General features: G+C 41.3%; 1 protein-coding gene across 1 annotated transcript in view; it reads right to left on the bottom strand.

Moving 5' to 3' along the window:
• Window positions 1–13704, bottom strand: part of IL1RAPL2 (interleukin 1 receptor accessory protein like 2) — a 529699-nt gene that overhangs the window by 140646 nt on the left and 375349 nt on the right. Inside the window, exon 5 of the mRNA XM_077826986.1 lies at window positions 2162–2236. Within this exon, the coding sequence (XP_077683112.1) occupies window positions 2162–2236 (75 nt within the window). The remainder of the gene's footprint in view (window positions 1–2161; window positions 2237–13704) is intronic.

Genomic DNA, 13704 nt, shown 5'->3' with positions numbered 1-13704 from the left:
GACAGGCAAATAAACAAATTAAAACCAGCAGCTATCCCACCCCTGTCCCCAACTCTCACGAGAACTCTCCACCCAATGCCTCTTTCAAGCTCCGTGGTATAAAGAAAAATGTGTTGTGCTCTGAAGGTCAACAAACCCTTCCACATCAAGTGTGTGTGTGTGTGTGTGTGTGTGTGTGTGTGGAGGGGGGTAGGTTCTGAAGCCCTGGACACCTCACTGAGAATTCTCTACTCCCAGCTCCTTGCCTGTTAAATCCAGGTGGGTACAGCTGGAAGAACGCTACTCAGTGTTTTTGAACTATATTTAGGGTACTGTTCTTTTGTAAACATTAATCTTTCAGCATATTATGAAAGTTTAGGAACAATAACCAAACGTATCACTGCGTCAGCAAGAAAGTGCTGCATGTCAATTCCTAGATCCTAGGGGACAACTAATGGATTATACCATGGGACAAAAAAATGCAAGGACTTTTATTTCCCTCTAGAGATATTCTGAAATCCTATTACTGCAACATATCTCCCAGGGGCAGGAGATTTTTTTTTTTGTAGCAACACTTTTTACTAGTAGAAAAAATAATTTTATATGGGGGACCAGTCAAAGAAAAATTCTGCAGGGGCTGGATATGTAAGATGAGGTGGGGGGAATTGAGGTTAGAAAGGAAGATCCAATAAGAATATAGGAAACAAGGATGTGCGTGTTTTGTATTAGTTTGTTTCACTGATGTACTTGAGGACATTTCACTAACCTCGAAGGATTCATTAATTCTGATTTTTTTTTCCAAAAAAGTTAAATCTGTGAGCTTAATTAATGGAACTGAATTGGCATTCAGCTTGCTGGGATGATCCAAAGCCCATGTCAGTGGGTGTCTTCACAGTGACTACAGTGAGCATTGGATGATGCCCTTTGAACCTGTGTATGTGTGTGTGTGTTTGTTTTCATCACTAAGGATCAAAGTCTATCAGACACATGCACACAAATCTGACTGAAGATAATTGGAGTATCCATATCTGGGGGCAGGATTTGGGTACTTTAGGCAGAATCCACTGTTGCTGTCTCTCTATCTATCCTTACAAACTGTTGGAAGCTAATGTTTAAGATGAATTCAGGTCACAAATGATTCACATTATTGTGCACAACTTAACAGACAATCCAATTCAAGGACTGAAGTTCCATTTGATGGGACTTAAACACATGCTTAAGTGCTTTGTGGAAGATGGATGCACTTAAGCACAAGCCTGAAGTTAACTTTATTGAATTGGGACATAGAACAGTAGGTTTACATTAAAAACGTATGGCCCCATCACGCTGGTATCAGTGCAACATAATCTTACAATCTCAAACCATGATCCTACTTTCTTTTATAATTGTGTAAATCAGGATTCAGTGGTCTTGTTCCAGTGTAAACCTAGAGCCAGAGCAGAGTCAGGCAACAGGAGATGGAAAATAACTCAAGCATGATGAGGCAAACAATCTGTCACAACAACGGTTTCTTTTATAACTTAAACCCACATACTTCAATCCTCAACAATATTTGCAATTCCATGCCTCAACATAAGGAATGTTTCCCACCTGACAAGACTTCTACCAGAACTTCAAAATCCCACTATTACCCACAGCAACAATGTGGCCCACAGCTAACTACTCTCAAAAAGGTCACTTTGCAGAACTCTCTTATAAAGTTTCTTCCTATTACCTCAGGGGTCTGTGGCTGATTAAGATTCAGACACACTCAGGCTAGCAGAAGAAAATGTAAGAGACAGAGAAAAGAATACAAACATTTTAATCAAAGAAACTTTTCAATAGACAATGCATTCTTTCCCTTTATCTTTTAAAGAATCGCCATTCTGTATTTTGTTAAAACATTTGTCTCCTATGCACGGTGAACATTGACTGACCAGTGCAGGCACCAGTGAAGGCATCCATTAATTTATCAATCATACACTCAAAAGAGTGGCAGCCCTGAATATTTAATACTCCAGGTAACCAATTAGTATTGCCTTTCCTTGAAGCTAAACAAACTCATTTCCTTAAATTCTACCATTATAAATGAGAAGCAGCAAATTGATTTGCATGTAATAACAGTGGCAATAAACCTTTCAATTTTCCCCATCTGTTAACAGAACTGATATTTAGGCTCTATTATTCCCAGAAGGGGACTTACCCAGCTGGACATCTATGACACTCGGCTGATTCTCCACGGGGAACAATGGTTTTGGAGGTTTGTCGGTGAGCAAAGCTAGAAAATGAGAACAAGTAATGGAAAAATTGAGACAAATTACAATTAGAGGAAGATTCTGTCACACAGAAGTTACTGCGTATTTGCAGACTTGATGATGTGTAAACATTTATTCCACAAGGTTGCTGCTTTGGCTGCTATGCTATCAATACAGTATTAATTTCCTAGCAGGCTTAGCGGCCCATGGATTCAGTGGAAGCAGTTATGTTTTAAAATATGATACAATCAATTGGCTCCTTTCTGGTGATGTCATCGTCTTCTTTTTGTTGGATAACAATAAACTGAACAGAATGAATTTCCTTTAAGTGTTTTAGGTCCTGATTTTGTAAAGTATAATACACATGCCACTCCCAGTGTGTAATGAACTAGATTGCTCGCAGGTGTAGACGCTTAAGACTTGGTCTATTCTTAAAAGTTAGGTTGACAGAGCTACCTTGGCAGCGCTTACTTTGTAAGCGATTAGGTGCCGGGGCTCAAGCAATTTTTTTACATTCATAACTGATACAGCAAGCCCAAAGGTGCCAGGGCTATGAAGTGCTAAGCCGAAAGGTGCCGGGGGGCTTAGCCCTGGCAAGCCCTGGCACAAATTAAGCACTGTACCTTGGTCAGCAGTATGAAAAGAATCCACGCTCCTGACTTCTGGAACTCTGCCAACCTAGCGCCCCGTGTGTAGACACAGCTATGCCAATGAAAAAGAATGCAACTGTCGTTTGTGGAGGTGGTGTTCCTACACAGACAGGAAAACCCCTTCCATTGGTTTCAGAGTAACAGCCGTGTTAGTCTGTAGTCGCAAAAAGAAAAGGAGGACTTGTGGCACCTTAGAGACTAACCAATTTATTTGAGCATAAGCTTTCGTGAGCTACAGCTCACTTCATTGGATGCATACTGTGGAAAGTTTAGAAGATCTTATTATATACACACAAAGCATGAAACAATACCTCCTCCCACCCCACTCTCCTGCTGGTAATAGCTTATCTAAAGTAATCACTCTCCTTACAATGTGTATGATAACCAAGTTGGGGCATTTCCAGCACAAATCCAGGTTTTCTCACCCCGCCCACACACACAAACTCACTCTCCTGCTGGTAATAGCTTATCTCACCAGCAACCACATACCACAAAACAGAACCACTAACCCAGGAACCTATCCTTGCAACAAAGCCTGTTGCCAACTGTGCCCACATATCTATTCAGGGGACACCATCACAGGGCCTAATAACATCAGCCACACTATCAGAGGCTCATTCACCTGCACATCCACCAATGGATATATGCCATCATGTGCCAGCAATGCCTCTCTGCCATGTACATTAGTCAAACTGGACAGTTTCTACTTAAAAGAGTAAATGGACACAAATCAGATGTCAAGAATTATAACATTCATAAACCAGTCGGAGAACACTTCAATCTCTCTGGTCACGTGATTACAGACATGAAAGTCGCTATTTTACAACAAAAAAACTTCAAATCCAGACTCCAGCGAGAAACTGCTGAATTGGAATTCATTTGCAAATTGGATACAATTAACTTAGGCTTGAATAGAGACTGGGAGCGGCTTAGACATTATGCAAGGTAGCCTATTTCCCCTTGTTTTTTCCTACCCCCACCCAGACGTTCTTGTTAAACTCTGGATTTGTGCTGGAAATGGCCCACCTTGATTATCATACACATTGTAAGGAGAGTGGTCACTTTAGATAAGCTATTACCAGCAGGAGAGTGAGTTTGTGTGTGTGTGGGGGGGGAGGGGGTGAGAAAACCTGGATTTGTGCTGGAAATGGCCCGACTTGATTATCATACACATTGTAAGGAGAGTGATCACTTTAGATAAGCTATTACCAGCAGGAGAGTGGGGTGGGAGGAGGTATTTTTTCATGCTTTGTGTGTATATAATAAGATCTTCTAAACTTTCCACAGTATGCATTCGATGAAGTGAGCTGTAGCTCACGAAAGCTTATGCTCAAATAAATTGGTTAGTCTCTAAGGTGCCACAAGTACTCCTTTCCTTTCCATTGGTGTAGGTGGAGTCTATCCTAGGGGGTTATGCTGTCATGGCTATGGTTTTGCAGGATTGGAGCCCATAGGTCCTGATTCAAAGTTCATTGAAATCAATGAAAAGACTCCCAGTGATTTTAATGGGCTTTGGATCTGGACCTTTAAGCATCATTTAGTCAATGTAACACAAATTTATTTGTGTGTGTGTGTGTGTGTGTGTGTGTGTGTGTAAAAAAGATACAGAACGTCTGTATGTTAGGAGACCTAGACTCCCCCCCTCCTTTTTATAGTTCCTAGGTTTTTCATTTTTATGGGAATTTACATTTCCCCCCTTTCTGAAGATATATTTCCATGCCCAATTCCAGAATGAAAATAAAAAGAGAAAGAATGTCAATCCTGACTATTAACACTTCGGATTTACCTGCCCTCTGAATGACTTATTCTTCCCAACCAGGTGGTGTCATGGCAGAGCAAGCATGTCAGAGGTGCCATATACAGTCAGTGCTGGTGTTCATCCATACAATTGTCATTAGAAACAGGCTTTTTCCCCTCTAGAGGGTTTTTAAGCCTCCTCCTAACACAGCCTGTCTTTGTGAGTATTTCAGTGGAAAGCACAGCTACAGACAATGGCTGTGATCCAGATCCTGAGTGCCTTCACTATGGAGCTCAGCACCCTCCAACCACATTGGTTTGAAGAGTCACTGAATTGAAATATTTAGATGTTTCCAAAACAAATTTGTTTTTACCACAAGAATTCACTGAAATTGACCTGAATTGGCTAGTTGTTTTGGTTGACCTGAATCTGCATTTTTGGGGAGGGGCGGGGGGCACAAAAAGATTGTGCACAAAAAGTTTCACCCAACTTTCATGGTAGGCCCCACGCTATGCGCTAAATGGTTTCCTAACACTCAGGTAGAGCAGTCTCCAAATCACTTAGCTATACAGATAAATAGAAGTGCAGGAGAAGAGGACAATGATAGGTAATTGTGTTGTAAGAGAGGTGGCAGACAATACTTTCCCACTGCAGGCACTATATTTTTCATTCAGTGATTGTGAGGATTTCCTCTGTTCTTATACTTCAATTCCTCTCTTGAAATTGTCAATAAATAATAAGTTAGAAACAGTTAAGAACCACTGACCCAGAAGTACATAAAATGAAATGTAATCTGCTATCAATCATAAAAAAATCCTTTTGTGAAATTCTCTGCTGGTGTCCCTTAGTTTACTATAAAGATTAGATGTGCTCCCTAGCATTTGCTGGGAGGGTACCTCATCACTAGAGACACAAGCTGATAAAATTGTTTTTCTGCACTTTTGGTTTAGTTTCTATATTGGTTCCTGTTCGTGCTAGGTAGATGCACTGGAAAGAGGCAGAAGGAAGCAGTTGTTAAAGGAATAGGAAGAATACAACAGCACTCCAGGTGCAGAAGGTCACCAGCCTCTGAAAACAACGATCATTCTCAGAGAACGCTAGCAAATACATTGTTACCCAGGAGGAATGGTTCCCCCTCACTCCCACACCAACCTGTTGGCCTGTGCCTGAAAGTCTGTAGCACCAAGTATATTCAGTGTCAAAGTAACAGGAGTTAAAGAGAAGCTGTTTTTGGTTGTAGTCTCTAGATGGGCTTGTTCCAAAGCCCACTGAAGTCAGTGCAAAGCTCATGGCTTCAATGATACTTTGGTACAGGCCTTAAGGATTTGATTCTGCCAGTTTCTGAGCACTCGCAGAATTGAGGCCTAGGTGCAGAGCGATGGCTAATTTCTCAATCTATATTTTATTTTGCCCTCTGGAAAAAAAAGTCAGACTAAATTGACATTTATTAGCATATTTTGACTGATTTATGTCCAAGGGGTAATTTACGTGACCTCAGAATGTGATCCATCGGGCGATTTTCATTGCTGGTATCAATCTATTGAAATCAATGGATTTACACCATGGTTGAATTTACCCCCTTATATTTTGAGAATAGTGTTACTAGTAGTCTCCATTTTGTCTATTATCCTCATTTAGTTTCTGTGTGGGTTTTCTAGCTTGCATTTCTACCTTTAGGCTTCCCTTCCATTAGTGCTTTTCATCTCTGGTACCAAATGGCGTTTTAACTTCCTGTGCACCATAGGCTTTTGAGTACATTCACTGTTCTAGTTGCACACATGCTGTTCCAATGTGTTTTGGCTTTGTTTTATTTTATGTTCACTCATCCCTCTCTTCTCCCCCCGCCCCCATTGAAATGAGTTGAGCTTCTCTTTTTCTTGATAAGTTAAAGTTGCAGCGTCTCTGAATCCTGGTTTAATGTGTTCATGTGGGTTACGTATTTAAACTGTTGTGGTTTTCCATATTGCTCTGAGAGGATAATCATTATAATGAACCAGAAATGTGTCAGATTTAGCTTTTGGTAGGCACTGTAGGCCAAAAGGGATTTTCAGAATAAAATGTGGAGGAATGCTGGCTCTTACATGTTGCAAGTGTCTACAGAACTGAAGATCTAGTCTCATTTAGATTTGACCTTTGAAAATTGCTTTTAGTCTTTTTCAACCAGTAAGATAGCACAACATTTCCTTGGCTGCAAGGAATTCTCATTTAAAGCTTATGATCTCTGCTCCTGACACAAGTCCATAAACACCACTTCCTCATTTCAGATATACCTCATTCTATGAGCAATTTCTTTAATTCCCTCAACAGCTTTATAGAGGAAAGTTGCTTTGATTTCGATCGTTTCTTAAAAGGGAAACAAAAAAGTCAGGGCACTTAATAAACCAACATGTCTTTAATGTACCACAGAGTATTTTGTGCTTTCATGCAATCCTTCCGACGACTCCCACCAATCCACTTTATATAAACCAACTATACGCATGACAAACATGCTTCCTTTTATTAAGCATCCTGCTATTCAACTTACTCCTATTCCTCTGTCAAAAAGTATGAAGATAACCCTCATTAATTGTCACTGGAGGAGCTTGGGTAGTACTGCCTCTACCTTCGTAACCCCCTATGAATGTCACATACTCCAGGGTTGCCCGGGGCAACATCATTTATGGTAAGGACATTGCAATGAATATAGTATAATTCCCAGATGCATACATTCATAGGGCCATATGGTTCTCCTTTAGTGAGATGCTATCTCTGGTAAGACAGCACACAAATTAAGGAGTTCATTTGCCTTTACTTAACATTCTGAAATTTCATCCTGAGAACAAGACAGGATTATTTTCCCTGAAATCGTTTATGCAAATATAGGTTCTACAATGTATAATGAGCAATGAAGATGAGGGTTGATTGGAGTGTCCTTTCTTGATGGCACAGTCAACTCACCATTGACGCTACCACGGGCCTAGCTTAAAGTCACGGGTGCCCGATGTCAAGCTCTGGAAGCAAATGTCTTTACCCAGAGGCACCTGATAATGTGTCTGTCTTCCCTCAGAGTTTGGTGGACATGACCCAAGGCTGTTTAGTTGTTTGCTTACTAGGAGGTGGTTTGAAGTGCTGTTTCCTCCCATATTTATTTTCACTCCTGTTTGATAGCAACACTTGGACTTTTAAATAATAATAAACTCAAGTATGATTTCAATGGTACATGACACAGGATTCTTCTTTAGAGGCCTGAGTATCTCTTGCACAAAGCTGCACATAGGTATAATACTTAGTCCTGCCATGAATGCAGGGGACTGGACTAGATGACCTCTCGAGGTCCCTTCTAGTCCTATGATTCTATAGGTATAACTTTTTGCATAGCTTGCAGAAATCTTACATGATGCGATCCTTCTTGGGAGCCCAGGTTATTTTTATTTCCTGTTTCCTTCACTTTATGCAATCAACTCTTAATTCTTTTCTTATGGCCACAAAACATGTTGTCGAGATGTCGAGAGATGGAGCACAGTCAAGCACTGGACCAACAGGCAGGAGATATAGGCTTTGTTCCTGGCTCTGCAAATTAATTAGTCAGGGAGCTTTGGGAAGTCACAATCTCTGTGATCGTCATATGGGGATGATAATATTTAGCCAGCTGAATTTCTCTTTGGGGAGAAAGGAGAGTCCCACTGGGCCGGGATACAGGAGGTCTGAGTTCAATTCCCAGCTGTGCCCCAGACTTCTGTGTAGACCACAAGTAAACAGCTTAGAGTGAAGACCTGACCCTGTTGAAGTCAATGGCAAAACTCTTGCAGATTACAGCAGATCCAGGATTTCACTCCTTGATCTCCCTGTGCCTCCCATCTGAATAAAGGAAATAACTGTATGTCTTTTCTATTTAGATTGTAAGCTTTTTGGGGCAGCCACTTTGTATGTGTATTTACTGTGCCTAGGCAATGGAGCCTTGATCTCAACTGAGGCCTCTAGTCTCTCCTGTAATACAAATAGTAATAACTGCACAGAGATAGGTCAATTTCTTTGCTGATTGTAAAGCAGGACACTCAGATGGGAAGTGCTAAAATAAAGAGGATTTGAAAATTTTGGATTAGTATTTCAATGGATACAGTGAACAGCTGGACAGAGGTACAAAGAATGGGGTCCTTCTAATAGTCCATTTGATTTATAGGTAGTCATGAGCCTTTTCTTCATACTACTTCTTTTCTACCATAATTGGTCATAAAAACAATGATCCCTGGTGTCTCATTCCTTCATCCATATTGAGAGGGATTATTTGCTCAATATCACACTATTCAGATAATGTAAAAGTGACATCTACTCAAAGTCAATCAGTGTAACACAGAACTGCTGCAATAGTATGATTCAGCCTGAAACGGACAACTCTCCTCCTCACAAACCTGTTCTCAAGTACAGTTCTACCATGAGAGGGGGATTGTGCTTTAGAAAAGGAGACAGGCAAATTTCAAGAGAGGCCAATTAACTGGAGCCACATGGTGCAACAGTGAGAAGAAAGGTGAAACAACGATTGGAGCAGGCCTTTCAGGAAACGGTGACCCTAGGAAGTTGAGACACATATTATAGGTTCCAAGTATATAATGGGTCTCACTGATGGGGAAATTCCCCCGTAGATATTAATACCAATATTCAGCTGGTTTAGTAAGGAGCGATATCGACAGCAGTCCAGATAGGAATTGGAGGGGACCTTTACAAATGCTCCAATAACAGTTTTTTTTCAGAAGCAAGTACAAAAAAACATTTGATAGGGAGGATGGCTCTGGGCTAAATAGACTGAATCCACATACCCCAGAGTAGGCCCCGTGCCAACCTTCCAGGACATTATAAAGTATTATTTAGATCAGCAAGGTAGGCACTTTCCACAAACACTGACTTTACTGGAAGTGTTTAATTTCCCTATTAAATTAGTGTGGAGTCCATTCAATTATGTAGAAATTCCTCCATAAGTACTAATGCTAAGCTATTATTTATACAGAACCATAAGCACACGTGTATAAGAGACAACTTTGTTGAACACATAGCATTTCTCCTGTCTGGAAGAGCTTAGGTTACAGTCATCCTTATGAAACTGTTCGCTGAATTGGTAAGGAAGAGCCATCCTTTCCTAAACCCAGACAAATTAAATCTGATGTAGTTCAAAGAAAAACATTGCAAAGAAAAGTCATATTGCATCAGAATCAATTAAATGTCAACTATCTAGCAATTAATTAACTGGCACAATCTGGGTTTTATTTTGTGTTTAAAATGAGCAAATTCAGGGTGTAGGGCCTGATTGTGCTCTCATTTATGTCCGTGTAAATCAGGAATCTGTCTGCGAAAGTCAGTGAAGGTATGCCAGCGTAGAAACAGTGTGCAAACAGAATGACGCTCATCCTTTGAGATCTAGCTGCTTAAGACTTGAAGGCCCCCATACTGGAAATGACTTAATGGAGTACTTTGTCGAACAAAGGTTTCTAAAAATGTATTTAAAGGAAGGAATTTTTCATTGGGGTGGGAACTGTTTAGATCTTGCCCCCCCTCCCCCTTACCCCCTTTACTGCTGCTGCTGATTTCTACTGATAGATGTGATGAACACCAATAAATAAATTTGGCAGTCCATTGTATTGCCATGAAGGCTTCTGCTGAGATGAGTATTTGTAAATGTAATTGAAAATGAAGAAAGGATAAATTATCTGGATATGTGGCAGAATGAGGGGAAGCAAGAGAAAAATGCTTCATTTCTTCTAGGAGACAATTAAATGCCAGCTTCCTTAAATCAAGGGACCTGGCACTTTCCCACCATTAATTAACATAAAGCACCCGTTACCATTCAGTCAAGAATCTGGAATACCTTCTGACAGCAGATCTGGTCTGTCTGAATAGCATCCTCTGGAGAAAATAATGGCATGCCAAATCCTTGATAGGAAACTAACTCATACCCCAAATCAATCTTTTGTTCACTCCTCGGTCAAATACGCATGGCTTCGCTCTATTCTGGCATCTAAAGTCTTGGCAGTGATGTTATAACATTCATACCGTAGATGAATATGGAACTACATTCAAAATGATACATCAATGTGCTAACAAGATGTCACCTGTTGCTAAGTGAAGCACAGCATTATACCACTTGGAAAATGTGCACCTAATTCCCTTAGGCTCCGTTGAAAATCTCACCACGTGCAGCAGATTTCTTCATGACTGAAGCAATAATCCATTTCAGACCCGATTCTCCACTGCTTTGTATTGTATATTGTAATTTGGCACTTATGCATAAGTGCTAAGTGCAGTGTGGGTGGACAATGCTCCCAGGACAGCTAACTTGTTGCCTGACATATCTGGGATTTGAACCAGGACCACCAGAGCTAAAAAGCATGAACGACTGCAGCTTGTTCTAAAGAACCAAAGCATGCTAGCTCTGGCTGTAACAGACATCCCCTCCACAGGGAACCATTGGAAGACTTGCCAGAAACAGACAGCAATGGAGGAGTTCTGTCGCTGCCCGAGAGCCAGAGGCGTAATGGGTACTAACTAACCAACCGCAGATGGAGCTGGTAACACATGCGCCACTAGTCGGTTACGTTACCAAATCAAAACGGTAGTATTTTACATTCTTGGCATCGATGTGAATTACCACACAAGGTGAGAGGCAGTGGAGAATCAAGTAAACAGCCCATTCATACAAATATTGCTCTGTGAAGCTGTGTCTAGATGCAAGCACTGTTCTCTGATTAGCCACGGTGAGTCTCTTCTACAAGTCAGTCAAAATGCAGTTACTCAGAACTGGAACGTTTTGTTGCCATATACCACAGTCGTAGCAATCTGACAGCGTGATTAGACGCGCATCAGTCTTCTGCTCTAACAGAAATAAAGTCATTGTAATACAGTATTGTCAAAGGATAGATGTATCCAGCTTTGAAAATAAACATCTAACTCTTAATTTCAGTAAATATCTCAGCATTTGCCTGGAAGCCAGACATCATTGTCCTGTGACAAAGTTCTATAGCATTGGTATTATTTACTCAGGTAGGACATACATCTCCTGGAATGGTAGAGCTAAAGAACACAGCAACCACTGTACGTGCCAGAACCCACCTTCTGCTAACTTCATCTAAAAGCAGACACATGAACTTGCTTTCAGAGTTTGGGCAGAATCTACATTACAATTATTTCCTTGCTACACCTCTGAGGAGAGGATTGTAGATAGCATTAACAGGACAACGTCAACAGTAAATAAATGGATCTTCTTACAGACTCTTAGTAAATAAGACAGGGGATGTGGCAACAGTTTTAAGAAAAAAGAAAAGGAGTACTTGTGGCACCTTAGAGACTAACCAATTTATTTGAGCATGAGCTTTCGTGAGCTACAGCTCACTTCATCGGATGCATACCGTGGAAACTGCAGCAGACTTTATATATACACAGAGAATATGAAACAATATCTCCTCCCACCCCACTGTCCTGCTGGTAATAGCTTATCTAAAGTAATCATCAGGTTAGGCCATTTCCAGCACAAATCCAGGTTTTCTCACCCTCCACCCCCCCACACAAATTCACTCTCCTGCTGGTGATAGCCCATCCAAAGTGACAACTCTTTACACAATGTGCATGATAATCAAGTTGGGCCATTTCCTGCACAAATCCAGGTTCTCTCACTCCCTCACCCCCCTCCAAAAACCCACCCCCATACACACACAAACTCACTTTCCTGCTGGTAATAGCTCATCCAAACTGACCACTCTCCAAGTTTAAATCCAAGTTAAACCAGAACATCTGAGGGGGCGGGGGGTAGGAAAAAACAAGAGGAAATAGGCTACCTTGCATAATGACTTAGCCACTCCCAGTCTCTATTTAAGCCTAAATTAATAGTATCCAATTTGCAAATGAATTCCAATTCAGCAGTTTCTCGCTGGAGTCTGGATTTGAAGTTTTTTTGTTTTAAGATAGCGACCTATCTTAAAACAAAAAAACTTCAAATCCAGACTCCAGCGAGAAACTGCTGAATTGGAATTCATTTGCAAATTGGATACTATTAATTTAGGCTTAAATAGAGACTGGGAGTGGCTAAGTCATTATGCAAGGTAGCCTATTTCCTCTTGTTTTTTCCTACACCCCCCCCCCAGACGTTCTGGTTTAACTTGGATTTAAACTTGGAGAGTGGTCAGTGTCAGTTTGGATGAGCTATTACCAGCAGGAGAGTGAGTTTGTGTGTGTATGGGGGTGGGTTTTTGGAGGGGGGTGAGGGAGTGAGAGAACCTGGATTTGTGCAGGAAATGGCCCAACTTGATTATCATGCACATTGTGTAAAGAGTTGTCACTTTGGATGGGCTATCACCAGCAGGAGAGTGAATTTGTGTGGGGGGGTGGAGGGTGAGAAAACCTGGATTTGTGCTGGAAATGGCCTAACCTGATGATTACTTTAGATAAGCTATTACCAGCAGGACAGTGGGGTGGGAGGAGGTATTGTTTCATATTCTCTGTGTATATATAAAGTCTGCTGCAGTTTCCACGGTATGCATCCGATGAAGTGAGCTGTAGCTCACGAAAGCTCATGCTCAAATAAATTGGTTAGTCTCTAAGGTGCCACAAGTACTCCTTTTCTTTTTGAGAATACAGACTAACACGGCTGTTACTCTGAAACCAGTTTTAAGAAAGATGCCGCACATCCACTGACGTGCAGATCAAGGGAGGCGTTTTTGTGGCATACCAATGCTTTTGGTCAGTGACTGGTAAATATTGGGATTAACCTATAAAACCCTCAGTGGCTTGGAACTTTTGCCTGTTGAAGAGACTGCATCGCTGGCACGGAAAGAAGGGTGCAACTGGCAGTGAGCCCCTTGTCTCCACATACAGGAGAACCTCAAAGATACAAACACCAGAGTTACGAATTCGCCGGGAAACTGGACATCATGTGAAACTGGAAATAAGTAATCAGGAAGCAGTGGAGACCAAAAAAAAGCAAATACGGTACTGTGCCTGTATAACATCTCAAAGGTAGGCATATCTGGGTTGCCTGTCCCAACCCCTATCCCCGCCCCCACAGGCGGGTCAGCCACTTACAGCTAGGAGGTGAAGACGCTCCAGAGCTGTCAGAGCGGGAGCAGCGCTGGGGTCTGCAACG

Source organism: Eretmochelys imbricata, chromosome 9 (assembly GCF_965152235.1).
Source record: "Eretmochelys imbricata isolate rEreImb1 chromosome 9, rEreImb1.hap1, whole genome shotgun sequence".
Lineage (NCBI taxonomy): Eukaryota > Metazoa > Chordata > Testudines > Cheloniidae > Eretmochelys > Eretmochelys imbricata.
Note: the sequence above shows the minus strand (reverse complement) of the source record. Positions and strands in the feature narration are given on the sequence as shown.